This window comes from Gallinula chloropus (genome assembly GCF_964237585.1).
Source record: "Gallinula chloropus genome assembly, chromosome: 2".
NCBI lineage: Eukaryota > Metazoa > Chordata > Aves > Gruiformes > Rallidae > Gallinula > Gallinula chloropus.
The window spans coordinates 55,208,155-55,226,529 of record NC_140086.1 but is presented as its reverse complement, the minus strand read 5'-3'; the positions used below and the strand labels follow the sequence as shown (position 1 = coordinate 55,226,529).

Here is an 18,375-nt window from a genome sequence, read left to right as displayed (position 1 = left end):
TATTCTCTTTTGGCTAAGAGGATTGAAAAAAAAGAAAGTCAAGTAGCATGATTTAGCAAAGTAAATGCCAGGGTGCTGATGAAGACACTCAGAAAAGAATGGTGTCTAACTGGGAGATATCAGAATTGGATAAAATCCACAAGTATTTGTTAAAAATCCACATCTCAGCTCAAAGCACATCTGTAGGAAATGCTGCAAAAGGCTGGAGGGATGAAGCATGCTTATGGAAAAAAACCAAACAGATGACATTACCCTAAAAAAACTTGTCTGTGATACAGGAGCTCCTTATTGAAACAATCTGTGGAAAACAGAGTATTTTGATGATAGAGAGTATGAGAACAAGAGTCTAGATGTGATTCTGCTAGATTATGAAAAGCTTCTAAAAGCATGTCATAAAATGGGAATTCAGAAATTCAGAAGCACCTGGGGTGGAAAGTGCATTAGCTATGACACAGCAGTAGAAGAGGAGATAAGAGCACTGTGAAAGACATGGCAGGTGATTTCTTGTCACCCTTCCTCTTTTTTGTAATTTTGCTTCTATTAATTGCAAAGCTGAGACACACTGAGAAATGTTATTTAGTGACAAATGAGGATAGCTTGTATCATAGCTACTTAATACAACAACTCAAAATTACATGGTCAGGAGGAGGCTTAAATTAATTTCACAGTTAAATCTGCAAGGCTTTGTGGGTGTGGGTTTTTTCTGAAGGAAATAAGAATTTTATTTAGACAGAGCAAGCCTGTGTATATTTCACACCAAAAAACATCCTGTTGAAGGTCTCACAGGAGATCAAACCAGGTACCATGGTGAAAGAACACGTAACAGCACTAAACATCTCCAAAAGATTATTATAAAGAACAAAGACGGCTTGAATGGAAGAGTTCATTCAGAGATGTGCACAATTCCTAAAGATATTTCAGCATGCAAAACACATTAAATGTAATCAACATATATGACATCCACTGCAGTGAGAAACTGGACCCGAGGGAACTGTGCAGGAGGACAAAGCAGAAGCACTGAATGAAGCAATAAACATGAGCACGGGGGTGAGAAAACTTTTCTGACAGGGGAAAAGGGCTGAGAATAGTCAAGGATATTACAGAAAATGAGCATATGGCAACAGTGAGCAAATACTGTCTAACTGGGTCTCGGGCAATGCTCCAGGACTGGATAGGAAAGACGCTCCTTCTAAGTGTCAGCCTTTAGAGAGACAGGATGCATAGTCACAGTGGATTGGGAAGAAGCTACATGGCCTCTGGGTCACTTCTCTCCTGAAGTATAAAGCACTAGTTTTCCCACTGGCATGTCTATGAGACATTCCTTTCGAGCTTTGTACACATTAAATGTTCCTAAAGAGGCATTGCTTCTGGTACTTGAACACATCTTGAGACAAAGAATTTTTAATTTTATTTTTAGCAACGTCAACAACATTGCAAAACACATACTTATGTGGCACACGTATCATTGTGCTTCTCCATCTTTTGGCTCCTCTGTCCTTGTGTGACCTGCTGAGGACCCAAAACTCCATCTTTTCACCTACTGTGACCTTGAGAAATTCAAAGTCCCAGAGAAATCACCACTCATGGTATGAAGAAAGACTCTCTACTACTACAACATCTTATGCTACATCTTACACCCTGCTGTGCCTCCAGATCAGCATGAACACATCCCATCATTCTACCTCCCATCTCCTCCTTTCCCTAGTTCCCCTCCAGCCTTTGCCTCTTACGGGACAAAGTCTGCTTCCAAAGTAACAGTACATTCACTTTGACATGAAATGCAGCAGAGTGGAGTTTGCTGGGCTTCCCTGCCCTATTAGCCTGTAACAATCTAAGCAGCAGGGTAAATACAGCCTGGTTAGAGCTAGCTTAAGACTCCAACACCATTGGATCAGTGTCTTTCCCACTGCTCACCCACAATTTAGTTCCTCAAACTGCTTAATCCAAAAGATCATCAATGGTATCTAGTGGCATTGTGTTTTAATCAACAACAAGTAATACATTCAGTACTGTTGATGACTTGGTATTTCTGTACAGAACATAGACCGCAGCCCCTGTATCATGGTATCATGTCCATTAAGCACAGCATTCACAAATAACACTGAGAAAGAAGAATAGCTAAAACATCATACAGACTTTTATCTTTTGTATCAGGCTTGTAAGCAATCTAAGCAGCACTGGTATTTACACCAACTGGTGATCTGTCCTGTTAGGTACAAAATCTTGCACTGGGCTCCTCATAACCCAAATGCACAGGGAAATTAAATTGGGGCTGTCCTTATAAAACTGAGTCAGGCTTTGTGCCAGCTAACTCACAAACATTGTTTGAAAGATTAAAATAACACATGCACCAGGTCTCTAAATCTGACCAGGGCTCAGAGGATAAATGCCTTACCTCATTATGTTTAAATGCTCTATCTCAATCTGGTTTAAAACAGAGCAGAGGCCGTGAGCTGCCAATCTGCTGTACTGTTAAGAGAACAGAAATACCACTACAGACCAGGATGTGGGCTCTGGCAAAGAGCCACACTTAGTATTTGGCTTTCCTTCACTGTCCCCTGCTCCTCAGTTCACTGGCATCCAGGGATCGTCACTTCACCCAGTATGACTGTGTCAGCTCTAACATAAACAATCCCTTTTCTCAACAGACAGTGTTTCTGCACCCAAAGTGCAATGTTATTTATCCACTACAGACCACATTCCTCTTCATGCTGTTGGCTCCCATTCTCACCACTAAAGAGCACCAGCCAAAGCGGCAGCTTGCCTACCTGAAGTATCCTCTCAGAGACAAGTCACACATGCCTCATTTGACTCTCAAATAGTTATAAATCCCATTCTGCTTAAAGAAGAGTCAAAGCTAGTGGAGTCAAGTCAAAGACGGTTTTGCTCCAGCAGGAAGAGAGGCTTTGAGGAGCCAGTTTAAAATGGGACAGAAGGCCTTGAGAAGCCCCACTCAAAAGACCCAGCATCACTTCTCTACCTCTCTCTTGTTTCTAAACTACCAACATATTTAGGGCATACAGCAAAGTTGAGGAGACCATTTGGGCAACTGTACAAGCAATATCATAGGCACTTCATGTAACAGTGTAAGACGGTTGCATGTCAAATTTCCCATCCAACAACAGTCTGCATGGCTTTCCTGCCTATAGCTTACCTCTTTTAACTTGTCCAGCTCATTCTGTAGTGTCTGCTTGGATACTTCCACCTCAATAATCTGCTGCCGAAGGATTTCATTTTCATCTTCTGCTTTAACACGTTTCTCCTCCACATTCTCCAGCTCATGGTGGAGTCTGACAGAAACATCTTTGGCTACCTGGGCAGAAGAGCACAAAGGCATCAAGAGGAGCAACAACAGCTACAGTAGGTCTCTTACAGTAGGATGTATATTAGAACCCTAGACAGCCTAGACATCTTTAATTCAATTATGAGATTGTTGATGAAAGACTCCAAGCCTTCCAAGTAACAAAATGAATATTCATTTCTAATAAAGAAATCCAAGATTAAAATATATTTGATTACCCATCTCCAGCTCCCTCTCCACATTATGCTGAGGTAAGGTCATGAACAGCAGGAGGAAACAAGCAGATACCAAACCCGCACATCAAAGTCCCAGCATATCACATCAATAAAACAAAAGATGAGGAACTGTGCTGTAAAGTTGACAGGTCATCGATCAAACCCGCATCCATGCAGGCAGTCTCATTCAACCAAATTTGCTGCTCTGGTGGCAATCAGAACTAGGGAGGAGTGATGTGAAAGCACATAAATATATTCTAGCTTAGGTTTTCTGAGTCCAGCCTAACACGGATAAATATTTACTCCAAAAACATTTGGAAAGGAGATTCATCATGCCAAATGATGAATTACTGAATTACACCAAGTCAGCAGAAACAAAGCAAACAAACTTTTAAAAAAAAATCAGTCTCTCTTTCACTTGAATCTACGTACAAGGTTTTTATTGAGTAATGTATCATTTCTATTTTGATAAGGTTATCATTTGGTTTTCATCATAAAATAGAAAATTAGGTCTGACATTTTGAAAAGTTTGATGACTTGATATGTCACTCTCATTTCCACTTCTGGGAACTAATCATTCCAGATTCAGACGGTTTAATGCTTTGCATGTTTAAGTACAAATTGCTTAACAATTGCAGCAGTAAGCAGCCCATCTCTACAGATATTTTCAAGACAGCTAAAAGATAGCAATGTTAAGACAGATGAGCAAAGCTAGGTAAGTATTGTGCCTATACAAAGCTTAGCCTTGGTGGAAACATCTCTAAAAAAAATAAAACCCATTTCAGTATAAACATAACTTTACAGGAATTTGTGTTTTTATAGCAAAAGCTTTTTGAACAATTCTTGCTAAAATATTATAACAGTCTACTCCTGTTATGAGGAACTCATTGGGCATTAAGAAATGCAACTTTGACAAAGGTTGGGGTTTTTTTCCAGTTATTTGGCATAAGCAAGAAGAGGAAAGGAAGGAAATGGTATAAATTGGGAAGGGCAGATCTGGTTTTGTTTATGCAGCTCTGCAAAGCTAAGGTCTTCAGTAAAATCAGTAAAACAAAATCCTCTAAATCTTTCAAATGCATAAATGTAACTTGACGGCATTTCTTTCATTGTGAATATAAGCACATGTTTTTTTACTCACTAACACATCTTCTTATGATGATAAGCTGCATATTTGTTCTCCACCAGAGAAGAAGGAAATTGGTCCTGACGCTTGGAGAACTACTGCCTGTTTCATGTGTCCCCCTCCCTTCCATTGTAAGCAGCCAAATCCCAAATGTGCTCTCTTTCACTGTGAATGTGAATCTCTCACCCACCTTTAAATCTTGTTCCAAGCTCCTAATGAGCTCTCCATCCACATGGCCTGTTTGTGCAACTTTCAAGCTTTTCTGCTCCGCTTTCCTGAGACGATACTGCAGAATGCGGCAGTTCTTGTTTGCCCGGTCCAGCTCTCGCCGCAGCTCCTGCAGCTGGTAAACATCTTCCTCTAAGTAGCTGTCACGCATCTCTTCCATCTCAGCCCGGAGTTCATCCAGCTCATCCTGTGAGACATCAAAACAGTGCTCCATCATACCTCCGAATCTCACCCGTGGGAGCAAAATAGGAAACATGCTCACTAGGATACCGTATTAATGAAGTGATACACATTGCAACATGCAGCTCTAGAAGTCATAGGAACAGAAGTTTCATCCCAGAATTGACTAATTATGATGAACTAAAATAGATGAATACTTATCTTTCTTACAATTGCTTTAATAATTAAAAACAGACCAGATGATTACCTGTCTCCTGAAACTGGTAACACCTTCATTTTATCCTGTCTAATTAAACTAAAAAGTTCATAATACTCTGCCACTATCTGAACCAATTCCTTGCTTTATTTAGACTACAGTAAACCTACTTAACCAAGTACCTCAGCATCTCTCTGTGATATGCTTTTTTAACAACCAGCACTTCCTAAAAATGAAATTGTCTCTTGAAAACTTTAGTGAACCTTTACACCAAATACTAAACTGCTCCATATGAAAATGCTGTCCCATCTGAGCCAAGCACCATGTACATGCTTAATGACAGATGAGTTTGGTATAGGAGAAAGTGGGCTTCTGTGGAGTGCTCACACATTTCAATAACAGGACCACAGGGACAAAATAAAACCTGTCCCCATGGGAATAATCTGCTCATTCTTTTCTGGGCATCATGAACTGTCCCAATTTCACATTATACCACGAGCAGCACATGCTCTCTGAAGTCAGATTTAAAGATTTATGGCTGAACAGGATAAGCTCTATTATTCCCATTTGTTTAATCTGTCCGTGACAAGCTCCAGAGCTAAAACTCATATAAAGGTCTTCCAAACTGCATTATGAAAGGAAAACTACAACTCTGCTAACTTTGCATAAAGTTGGCAAAAAAACCAAACCCCCAAAACAAGAAAAAGAGCCAGGAGGAGAGTATTTGAAATGAACTATATTCCAAATTTCTAAATTTTCTTTAAAATTTAATTTGATATTATAAAGACCTTTTCCATGGAAAACATAGCTTAAATAAGATTCAAGGAGAACTTGCACTGCAGCTAGCTGCACTGTCATCTCACTTCAGATCCGTAAATGGCACTTGAAATACCAAGGATGGCTGGAGAATATTTCACATTCGTGTTGGGGTGGAGAAGACACTGGTATGGAGCTAGCTCCCTTGACAAAGCACCCCCTCCGGGAGGACCCTCCCTGTTCAGTCCTTCCATAAACATGCCCTGGTAGTCCCCTCCACCAGTCCCCTTTCCCATGGCCTAAACTGATGCATGCTCATGATTTCCCCTGTATTCATCTTGCTCCACTGGAGCTTTCATAACAAATGAAGGGCAGATCTTGTGTCTGAGCACAGATCTTGTGTCTGAGCACAGTCCTGACCAAAGGAAGATGTATCGAACGTTTTCACCTTCATTAGCATCATTATGTTAGAACTACAGTGTTAATCCTGCCAAAACCCCATCCACACATAAAAGCCCCTTTCTTTATACAGCTATGTTTTAACATCAGTTAGTTGAGCCAGCGCAAGTCGACTTCTGGGTAAGCACAAGGCTTGTTATTTCCAAAATGACTGCCCTGGGCTCAGCAGCAATGCTTTGCTCCACCAGTACAGCCCTCCCAGGGACAGCTGCAGGAGCAGGGTGGATGGAGAAGCTCAAGGGTTACTCCTCAGCGAGCTGGATCATGCTCACGCCATACACTGCCTGAAAAGGAATAGTGTAAGCACTGCAACAGAAGTTACCCTTGCAGCAATGACATCCTCAGAAGTTGCAAATACATTAATTAACCACAAACAGCAGACTCTGAGGATGAAAACAAGCTCTGCAGATCAAACCCAGCAGGACTCTTTCAAAACAATTTATGGACCAGGCCCTATCCACTCCTCCTCAGGCTATAGCCGAATACTCTGGCCAGTTTACATCTGATGCACTGCTGCAGTTTTGATAAATTATTTTTAAACTTAAAAACATAGCAATGTTTGCTTGAGTGAAGTGGGGAGGAGACCTGTTTGTTGTGTTCTTTTTTCTTTTCTGTACACTTTTTCACTATGCTTCACATTTCTAGACATTTTCAAGAGGTAAAGTAAAAGTTTACCCAGCGAAGAGGGAGATGCAAAAGGAAATGCCAAGGTTTTAGAAACTGATTAGAGAGTAGCAGTGGCTTTTGAACCTATGAAAAGGAGTACAGTTTTGTGTTACCAGTTTATTAACTAGGTATTTTGGCTAAGATACTCATACCAAAAGTACAGTCTTTACCTCTCAGAGCTAATACAGCCCTCTGGGGTGAACAGCACCAGAATTACTGCTTAGGGTTGTCTGCAGACTTGGGATTTCAATCATCTTCAACTAGATTTAAGTTCAATTAACTTTTTAATATCATCTTCAGAATGCTAATGTTAGATTAATAATCTGGTTGCAAATTGAGAATTTTGAAACACAAATCCACAATAAAGAAAAACATCTGTCATCACCAGATGACGGATCTGTTTCATAATCTGATGTTTATATTTAAGAGCTAAGCAAAAACCTTCATGTACTAAGTGGCCTGCAAAGAGCAATTATAATGTTATTGCTCACCTCTTAAACTTTCTTATCTATATCAGGTTTTGGAATTAATACATCTGGTTGGTTTCTAAAGACAAATAATCCACAATATTTGACTTCAAAGCATTTGCTACAACTAAGTTTGGAAAGCGAAACTCATAATTTTAAACAACCCATCCCTGAAACAGTCATCCCACTGAAACTGAATATTCCCAGATCCTCCTGGTGGACACAGGAGCTCTTTCAGCCTTAAGAGTCACTCTGTCTATATCCGAGGCTTGAATCCAGTGTCTTTCCTCCCACCAAAGATGTCTCCCAAAGACCTGCATGCGTTGGTATGACCTATATTTCAGAGAACAGGCTTGTCTTTTACCTCCAGGGAAACTGAAGCTCTTGTAATCTCTTTTAACAGCACAACTCTGACTGTGATTTTTATTTTTTTTTTTTGAGGGGGGGGGGTTGTTGTTGGTGACGGTTGGTTTGCTTTGGGTTTATTGTTTTGTTATGCTTGCCTCTGGCTTCGGTTATACATTGTTTTACTCCAGTGTAATTTTGCAGATAAACTAAAATTTAGAATGCAAACACAAAAGCTGTATTTCAAAACCTCACACAGTTCTCGACTGAACTGAGCTTCTTTTCCACACCTGATGTGTTGGGGGTTTTTTTCTACTCCCAAAACTTCTATATAGAAATCAGATGACCCCTTGAATTTATGAATACAGCATCCTTTGGACAAGCATTAAAACATGGCAACATACACACAAACACAATGAGGGCACAAACAATTCTGATCATATAAGGAGCAGAAACCTCGCCATACGGGCTGCACGCAGTGCCAGGCTGCTTTCTGCTGTACTACCGCAGCACCTGGGCTTGGACCTACATACTCTGTCTAATCCGGGGAGGAAAAACCCAAATGGGACAGATTAATATATAAAAATAGGACTTCATCTTGCTACTCAAAATGATTGAAATATATATATATAGGAGCATGTCACCTCTGGGACGTCAAAACACAGGAAAACGGTATGTGGTTCAGATTTTGTTTGACAGCACACAATTATGGATGCTGGCATAATCTTTTACTAATTACACTCAAGACAATCTTATTCTCTATACAGGCCACAGAATGAATGGCAAGGGTGTAGATTGCTTCCTGTTCATAACAGCTTCTTCTTGTTGGGTGCTTGCAATTCTGCTGTAGATGCTGAAACCTTGTGTTAGTATTTCCTAAGTCAGAGCCGTTACAACTACACCTACAAAACCAGGACAGCTTAAACTCCTAAAGTGATGTGTGCACACAAAACAGAGGAAGCCAAGTTAAAAGACCCAGGGAAGCAGAAGTTACAACTGAAATTACGATGGTCCTATTTACTGAACTGGCAAACCTACCACTTTGAAGGAAAACACGTCAGTCATTAGTGAAATCAAAGGTAAATGCAGCAAAGCCACAACCTTTAAAAATCCCAATCTCAGTAGTTTGTAAAAAGATGCTTTGGCTGCAAGACATTTGGAAATACCAGATAAACCCAATCCCTGACTTCATTAAAATGTATTGTTCTTATTACTATTATTATTGTGAGAATTAAAGTTCTTTCTCTCGGGAGGTATTGAGCTTCGTACCATGGAATTTAATATTGTAAAACTGAAGAAAGACACCAGAATAGGTACTTAAAAGTAATTAACACAAACAAGGAAGAAAGCAGCCATCCCTCTTTGAGCGTCTACAAAAAGGAGAGCCTGCTGCCTTCCATAAACAGGGAGGACTTGTTCCTGCATCCAAAAGTGGCAATTGAAGTTGGGAGGTTAAGTGCTGGCATAAGAAGCTTCACTTTGCTGTATGTTCCTGCAGGGGATGAGAGCCGTCTCTTCATCCCTTTTAATTTAATGGTAATTATGTTGTTATTTTCAGTAAGAACAGCACCAGGTAGAGAGTCCTTGAAGAAAGAATATTGTTTAGAGAAAAGCTAAACTGCTTTTCTTTCCAGATGTCACTGCTCATCAGAAAGAGCAAATAGAAGTGTGGGGAAAAGTAATTTTCTAACTGGCAGCTCTTTCCAAATTCACAGTAGAAATCCAAGTTGCTCTTGCTCCTGAGTCTAACCGCTTATGGTTTCACATACTTGGCCCAAATGACTTCCTAAAGGCCAGCTATTTGGGGTCTAATAGAGATCTCTGGCCTGAGACTGACAGGGTAGCTGTATGAATGACAGGGTGTTCAATAGCTGCTCCATTTGCAGGATTCCCCCAGACTTCAGTGCAAAAGCAACAGAATTAGGATTCACTGTCTCCCTATCAGTCTCCCAAGCCAAGGTGAGGTGGCCGAAGGGGAAAAGCCTGTGTACAGTTTATGTCGCTGCGTAGCCCAAATACATACTGATGGTGTCATTTCAGATCTGTACTGCGCAAATTGAAGACCTGACCTTCAGAAGCTATTATCTCATTAATACCTTTACTGATGTCATGCTTGTTTATTATTGATTTAATTTCTAAAGTATAATTAAAGGTAAATTATAGGAATCCACCTTGTATAGGATTCTTAAAAAAAAAAAAAAAGAGGGAGAGAGAGCAAGAGCCAGGCCATGCAGCTATTATACTAAGTGACCCATACTCCTGTGAGTCATTCCCACTGAAATGACCAGGAATACTTGTACAACTGAAGGGCTGTGTCTTCCCAGCCAGTCTGGTGGAGATCCATAATGAGGTCTGAAAGTACATTTTCCAATCATCCCCACTGAGTGCATACTCATTCAGCCCACAGAGCACACAAGAACCAGATTCCTTCTGAAATAAAATTAAGAGTGCTGTACACTCCAAGGGGCGCCAAATGTGCACCATTACTCTTGAGTCCTCTGGACAACCATAAAACACATGAACAATGGGGATATTTTGTTCAAGGGGCCACAGGCTAAATAAAGTCCAAAGTAAGATCCCTACACTGTGTACAAAGACAAAGGTGGGGCGTCAGCACCAGCTGCACCCAGGTCAGGCTGCTCATCTGCCCTCACTGAGCTGAATTACTGGCTAATGTAGAAAAAGTTCTTACCTCAGACCGTGAAGAGACACTAAAAACTGGAACTCAATGACAAGTGAAAAGAAAAAAAAGGGGGAGGGGAATTTTGGAAATTACTATTAGGGAGAGATTACACACAGAAAACAGGATAAAAGATGTATGGATGCTGAATTCATTACTATGCACTTACAGTTATGTACACTATCAAACTGAGAGTCTAGGCTTCAGTGAATTAGAATGCATCAGTGTCCAGAAGTTACATACTGACTTAGAAACAAGGAAGGCAAAAATATACAAACCCAACAAAACACAAATGAAGGATGAAAATGTCCATGTAAAAAAAAAAAAAAGGAAGTATTTATTGATTTAGCCAAAAGTCATACTTACAGGTTACAGCAGAACTATTTTCTAAACATAAGGTTATTTAATATACATTAAATCAAATGAGGGGAGATTGAGGAAAGGAAGAGGGGTGACAATTACAGTGAGAAGCTGCTATTGTGCTGACAAATCCACAACTTCCAGAAAGTCCCTAATAAAACTAAGATTCATGAACTGTGATTTTACATAATCTCTGTTTTCATATTTTAAATATCTCCAACTGTCTCTATGTAGGAGATGCTGCTGCTGCTAAGGAATAAACGCATCCCCCGTATCACTTTACGGCAGCACTGCAGCAGGGATAAATATGCTCTAAAAGGCTTTGGTTGGGAAGAAAGCAACAACCATTATTTTTGCCTCTTGCAAAATATGCTAATGAACATGAAGTCCCCGGGGCCCTGATACAATTGTTTAGCTCTCAAACCAAACTACTTTCCAAGGCATGCACCCAGCTGACATCGAAGCCTGTGAACCAAACAAGGCGAGAACTGGAAAGCTGTAGGAACATGAGCACCTGTTGGCTTCAGAGCCACTTGAAGTTTACAGGGTCCCAGAGCCAGAGCAGTGTCTGGCAGCTTTTCTGCCTCACTGAAGTGTTAACCCCAGTATTGTTTCAATACACTTCCTCAACTGGGTCAGCTGAACCAGTCTTCTGGCTGGTGCAACATTGAGACCATCTATTGAGGGCCACCAAGGGAAAGTAATGCCTGATGTATCACCAAACTAATCCCCACCCTCTCACCCTCCCCTCAGGCAGCACAGGGGTTGACAGGGACACAGCTGGGGCTAACAAGACACATGGCCTCCTAGCTATTCTTGCCCAAAGTGACATCTCCCTCCAACAGCTGATGATCCCTCTGGATGAGCCTGGCCAGGAGGGTTTTGTGCCCCAGGCAGGGTGATTGCCTTGCTTCTCTTTGGGACCACCAGTCACCAGGTGGGAAAAGCAGCATCTCAAGCAGAGGTGGGGGATGAGCTTTGTTTTGCTAACCCCTGTAAGCCTCACTAAAGGACCTGGCCTCATCACATCTTTTTTGCTCCACAAAACCCCTTGACGTGCAGAACTCCCTGCAGGCTAATAAAAGAACCAGTGGTATGATTCCTCCTGAGTTCATCTCAAGCCTACAGACCCAGAAGTAGGTACAGTTTCAAGGGAGCTGGGAAATACAGTGTAACCTCACATGACACACACTGTGATTTAGAACAAAAATGAATATCTTTTAGATGTATCAGAGTGGAATAAGCAGCCTGGAGTGACCCCTTGCTCAATTTATATCCAGCATATGTCTCAGATAAAAATGAATATAGCAAGAATAAAGATAATTGTCCTGTTTATCTTGCTTTATCTAATAAATCCAATGTAGTTTTTTGTGCTAGTCCACATTGCAGCAGCATTTCTGGCATGTAAACTCAACACCAACACAGACACAAAGAGAATACCCTGTAAAGCAAAGCCGAGCAAGCACCAGTGTTGTCTTAAGGGCTGTACGAAGTGTTACGTCCCATGTAGAAAGCTGCTTTCACATTGTGGCCATGAAGGATGTCAAGAGAAACAGGGCATGTGTCCCCATACCATTGTCGTTACTGCTAGCATTATTATTTAATTAAAACGGTCTGAATTAAACTTTGGCTGAGATGAAGCATGAGCATTTTTAATTGCTAAAATTTGGGACCTCTTCCTTAGGATTCCTCATCCTTTAGAGGGCCACAGAGCTTCTTTCAAAGTTTCTCAAGGATTTACGCAGTGCATGATGCCTCTCCCTGTGCTGGACACTTCAAAGTAACCCTGAAATACAACCACTTGTGTGGGCAGTATTTTGCTATTACTAACAGGACCGGCTAGCAAAAGATTTTGCCTTCCACCAGGGCGTAGTGATGACCTCCTGGCTTCAGAGCCGAGCACCACGACATAATTTCTGTCTTACACATCAAGAAATAATTAATACCTTTTAAATGCTGCTGTAGAGCTACAGTCTTTAACCCCTAAGTAGCTGAAATAAGGTTACACAAGTATAAGAAACTGAAATCCATGCTGAAATTTCATGGATGTAGTAGAAGAGAGGCTTCCCAATGTAAACACTTCTCCTCAGCCACTTCACTGACAGGCTTAACTTTACAGATACTTGGCCACTGCTGGAGCCAAAGTCTCATCTAAAGTAAAATCACAGTCCCTGGAAATACCTAAGGTGGTATGTGACACCAGGTGGAGATCTGGCTCATGGTTTATGAAGTCAGAGATATACAAAGTCTCAGGTGTTTGTAGCACCAACACCTTGCTCTGCAAAGGCTTCCACAGAGCCTTCTGGGAGACCTTCTAGCACTTCCTGAGCAGAAATAAAACCAAACTATTGTGTTTGTTTGTTTGTTTTCTTGTAGCCCTTTAATCTCCAGTAATCTTTAGCACTAAGCATTCTATGTATATCTACTTACATATACACACTCTGCTCTATAACCTATGTTCCAGACATGTGAGAGACGTGAAAGACCTTTCAATGTGAAAGATAAATTGCCCTGAAACAGGCTTTAAAATTATGTGCACTTACTGTTGCATTCCAGCTGCAGGGAGGGATAAGGAGTGAAAAATACAGAAATTCGGCATATGGCCACGCTCAGGAAATTAAGTTTCTTCTGGGATTTATCTAATCATTTGTCTATTTACAGCTGACAGCTTCCCTGTTATCCCTTAGCCCCCTCCAGTTAAAGGAGAAACACGGCTCGCTCCAATACCACCCAAGAGAACTGCGCTGTAAGACACATGAGGAGCAAACCCACAAGTAAATAACTCAGGCAATGCTGTGGGTTTTATTTGGAGGGTTTTATAGGAAAGGACAATGAAGTTTGTGAATTCTCCTGATACCTTTTGCACCACTAAGCTGCTTCCAACCATCTGAAGAGAGAAGAACGGCTAAGACTTCATGCACCTGGGTGGCCAAGAGAGCCAATAGATCATGTACATACTTATTCCCCTCAGAAGAGGTGACTGCATGACCTTGTGGCTTGCCAAGGCACCAGGACATGCCCACTGGAAGTGAACTGAGACACTGAGCTCCAAGAAACTGGTTTGCATTTTGCTACTGGTCTGAGAAATACTTGTAGCCTGAAAAAGTCATAGCCCAAATCAAAGAAACGTTGGGATACAATTGCTGTAGGTGATGAAGACATCAAGATGAAAGAACTGAAGACACTGTTGCACAAGGTGAGAAGCTTGAAATTATGTAGAATAAAGTTCTTTACCTAGGACTTGGCAATGACACTCGGTCCCATGATCAGAAAGTCCCTCAGGTGGGACACCCTAACAGTGGTTGGTCCTAGACAACTCAAACTGTTTTCCCCTCCAGTTTCCCATAGTTAATTTCAGTATGAAATAAGAGGCTTAATGCATTCTTCATAATAGATTAAAGTTTACATACTATAACTGCAAATTCTGTAATTCAAGGAGATGCTTCTGGGCTTTTGGGCTGCAAGACTTCTAACAGCAGTGACAGTTTACCTACTCCTAAAACAATTCCTGTTATCAATTCTGATGACATTACATCTCCTCTCGGTTTTGGGCTGCCAAGCAAAACTGACAAAGGTTCTGTCTGCTGCTCATCATTTGATAGACTATTACATTTCCCTAACACACTCAGGAGTTTTCCATTCAATGAGTTCCATAAAAGCATTGCTATGCGCCAATAATTTTTATTGGTCTAGTTCTGTATTATCATTTTCTAGATGACCAGTAGTGCCCACAGTATTTCAGGTACACCCACTGGTCTGTGAGCAGCTACAGATCTATAAAACATAACAAAATTTTGTTATTCACTGTCCAGTTCTCACCGAAATCAAACATAAATTTTGCCTGCAGTTTCACACCGAGTTCTCAGAGTTAACACAGCACATTTAAAACCCAGAAAAGTGCATACTCGGTCCTTCTCTGCAAGTGCTTCAGATTTGCAGTATTGAGATTTATTTCCCATCCTTTGCCTTAATTTTTCACTCGTTCCTTGGGGGCAGGGGGAGAGGGGGTGGGTTAGGTCAACAGCAGAGTTCTGTCTGGTCTCTGCTGGGCTTGACTTCAGATTTTAAAAAAGAGTAATCTGAAAATTTTGCTGTATCATTGCTCGTTCCTTTTTCCAGTTCATTAAGCAGCACCCAGCAAAGAACCTCGCAGCACCCCTACTGTTAACCTCTTGCTATGCTGAACATCGTTTCTTGTCCCTTAGCCAAAACCCCTTAACAAACCCAGTCTGTATCCTCAGCAGCCTTCTCTTCCAAGGTTATACCCAACTCCAGCCCTTACCCTAGCAAAACTCTCAGGGATTTCTCTCCTTTTTCATGACAACAGGGTGTTTCAAATATCAGGGAACAAAGATTCCTCTGGCCAGCAACAGAGTTAAACGGTACAGTAGCTGCGGTTACACGATTATCTCAGTTTATCTTATTTATAGATCTTTATGGATGTGGCCTCTCTGCTGTGCCAAAAGATCAGATTGTGAGTGCAAGCCCAGATAGAGGTTCCTGCAGGTCACCCCCAGCTCAGAGCCCGCCTGAATGCAGCTTTTTTTCTCTTCCTCTGAGGATGCATGTGCACAGAGGAACTTTTCTACCTGCACAAGGATGCAATGACACTTTTCACTGCTGCTCTTCTTGCTCTGTTGGTACTTCAGCACGAGTGGCTTCACTTTCAAACTAACACAGTAAACGGACAACACAGTGCTGTCATCCTTTCCACGCCAAATGAGGGAACCGGTTCCTTCGGCTTCTCTTAATGGGTGATACTGAGGAAAACAGTTCCTGGAAAGCAAGGTCTTGCTAAGCAGCAGAGTGTTCGCGGTGCTTTAGCTGGGGATCGCTGAGCTACCGCCACGCCAAACAAACGCAACACTGCCACAGGACGTGTTGCACCTGACTTAGGTTCATCCAGCCTCCACAAATCGGACTTCTACACTGAGCCGTGATCACACCCCTCAATCCCTCATCGGTCCTTAAGCCGTGCCACGGTCCCGCGTTGCGGGGGCGCCCCGGCCCCGAAGGCACTCCCTGCCCCTGTCCCCAGGTCCCTCCCGCGGGTGAAAAGGGGGCATGTGGTCCGGCGGGGGTGGGGGAATCCCACGGGAGGTGACTTCAGACCGCGCGGATCCACCCGCCACCCCCTGCGCGGACCCCGCTGCCTCCCCCTCCCCTTCCCCGGGCGGGGACCCTCCAAAGTCGGGCTCCGCGGGTGATGCTCACCTTGAGGTACTCGTTCTCCGAGCGCAGCTCCTCCACCTCCCGCTGCAACTCCTCGGGGACCGCCGGCGGCGGCTCCCCGTGGCCCGGGGCTCGCCCCCCGCTCGGGGCCGCGGGCAGCGGTGGGAGCGGAGGGGCTCCACGCCCGGGTCCGGTGGTGGTGCGGGTCGGCTCGGCGGCGGCGGGCTGGGCGGCGGGCGGCTCCCGCTCGCGGTCGCTGGAGCCGGTGCCGGACTCGGCGTCGCTGCTGGCGGCCGGGGCCAGGCGATGCTCGTCGGAGAGCGGCTCGGAGGGGCAGTCGGAGAGGTCGGAGCTGCTGTCCGTGTGGCCGACGCGGGCCAGCGCCGCCGCCGCATGGCCGCTGCCCGCCGCGGCGCCCCGCTTCCCCTTCCTGCCCTTGCCGGGCGGCGGGGCCGCCTCGCTGCCGGGCTGCCGCCCCGCGCCCCGGCCGCCGGGGCCCGGCTCCGGACCGCGGGCCGCCCGCTTGGCGCAGGGGGCGGCCTTGGCGCCCGCCCTGCCGGCGGCGGTGACGGCGACGGCGGCCTTGCCCCCCGGGGCGGCGGGGCGGCGGGAGAGGCGGCCCGGCGCTGCCAGGAGCCCCGCTGCCGGCGGGTGGGTGCCCGGGTGCGGAGACGGCGGCGCCCGGCTGGAAAGGCCGGGGGACTTAGGGGGTGCGGGCGGCGGCTTGGCGGCGGCGGCGCGGGCGTGGAGGTCCTTGAGGAAGGGTCTGGCGGGCGACGGGGCGCGGTGCAGCCTCTTCTTCTCGGCGTGCGGGTGGTGGTGACCGGGTGAAGGCGGCGGCGGTGGCCGCAGCGCGTCGCCGGGCCCCGGGCCGGGGCCGGGACCGTTCAGCGCCTCCATGGCGCGGGCCGGGGGCGGCGGGGCGGCAGTGGCGGCCGCGGGGGCGCCCGGCGGCGGCAGGAGCGGCGGTCCCTGCGGGGCGCAGCAGCAGGACGGGCAGCCTCCTCCAGCCTCCTCGCTCGCTCTCTCATCACTTCTGCTTCTCCCAGCCACAGCCCTCACACTTTTCTTTCTCGATCCCCCTCTTCCTGCCCCCCCACCACTACCTCCTCCTCCTTCTCCTCCTCCTCCTCCTCGCCGCTCTCTCCCGAGCACTGATTTGTTTCAATAAAACGAGCCCAAATCCCCCGGCGTCAGCCGTCTCCTCCTCCCTCTCCTTCCCCTCCCGCTCCCCTCTCCGCCTGGCGGAGATGCAGCTCAAGTTGTGATGTAGCCCAAAAAAAAATATAAAGCCCTTCTTTCCCCCTCAACCTGAGGCAAAGGCGTGTTTTCCCGGCTGCCTTCGCCTTCGCCTCCGCTTGCAAGCCCCCGCTCAGCCCCCCGACACCGCTAGCCCCATAGCTGCCCGCTACCCCCGGCCCCAGCTCCGGCCGCCGCCACCACCGCCTCCGCCCGGCTCCTGAAATAGCCCCGCTGCTGCCGGGGCCGCTCCGGCGCGGCGCGGCGCGGCGCTGCCCGCCTGTGCGCAGGATCCGCCCCCTCTGTCAGCAAGCCAGGCTGCTCTCCCTGCAAACTACTTTCCTCGCACGCTTTATTATAGGGGCGCCTCTGCCAGCCGCTTCCTATCAGAAAGCCTCATTTGGAGAGAAATTTTAATTTCCGTATAGAGTTCCCCGTGTATTTATTTCCCACTCCCCCACCCCCTCGAGTTCAGACTTCATGAAAACCCTTTCTCCGGAGCTCGGCAGCAACAAAACAACAGCCACCGCATTATCTCTTCGCTCAAGGCTGACACAGGTTCACCCAGAGGCAGGGCTGGCTATCCGAGGGAATCAGCAAGTTCCTGGCTGTGGCTAAACTACAAAAGGCACGGACCCATCCTTCTGGAGCACGGGGATATGAAATTACAGCCCTTACATTTGCAAAGCACCCGGAGAGTAAATGAAAGGGAAGGAGAGGCTGAAGCGTGGGAAAGAGGCACAGCCTAATGGGTAGAGCAGAGCGGCAGCAGCCACGATGTTTCCGACTCCTCCGCTCCTGCACAGCGGGACCTTGGACAAGACGCGGTGGCTGGCCTTATCTGTCAAAAAAAAAACCCCAAACCAACCCAAACCAAACCCAAACAACAACAAAAAAAATCAAAACCCAACAAAACAAACCAACAAGAAGTGGTATATGCGTGCTTCAGCTCATAAAGTCCTTGGGAGGCTCCAGACACCCGCGTCTG

General features: G+C 45.1%; 1 protein-coding gene across 1 annotated transcript in view; it reads right to left on the bottom strand.

Annotated features, from left to right (window-relative positions):
• Positions 1-16,404, bottom strand: part of MTCL1 (microtubule crosslinking factor 1) — a gene marked incomplete at its 3' end in the record, with an annotated part of 106,977 nt that extends 90,573 nt beyond the window's left edge. Inside the window, exons 1-3 of the mRNA XM_084260152.1 lie at positions 16,191-16,404; positions 4,830-5,054; positions 3,155-3,313 (exon numbers count right to left, since the gene is read on the bottom strand). Coding sequence (XP_084116278.1) covers positions 3,155-3,313; positions 4,830-5,027 — 357 coding nt within the window. The 5' untranslated portion in view covers positions 5,028-5,054; positions 16,191-16,404. The remainder of the gene's footprint in view (positions 1-3,154; positions 3,314-4,829; positions 5,055-16,190) is intronic.
• Positions 16,405-18,375: the final 1,971 nt, after the last annotated feature.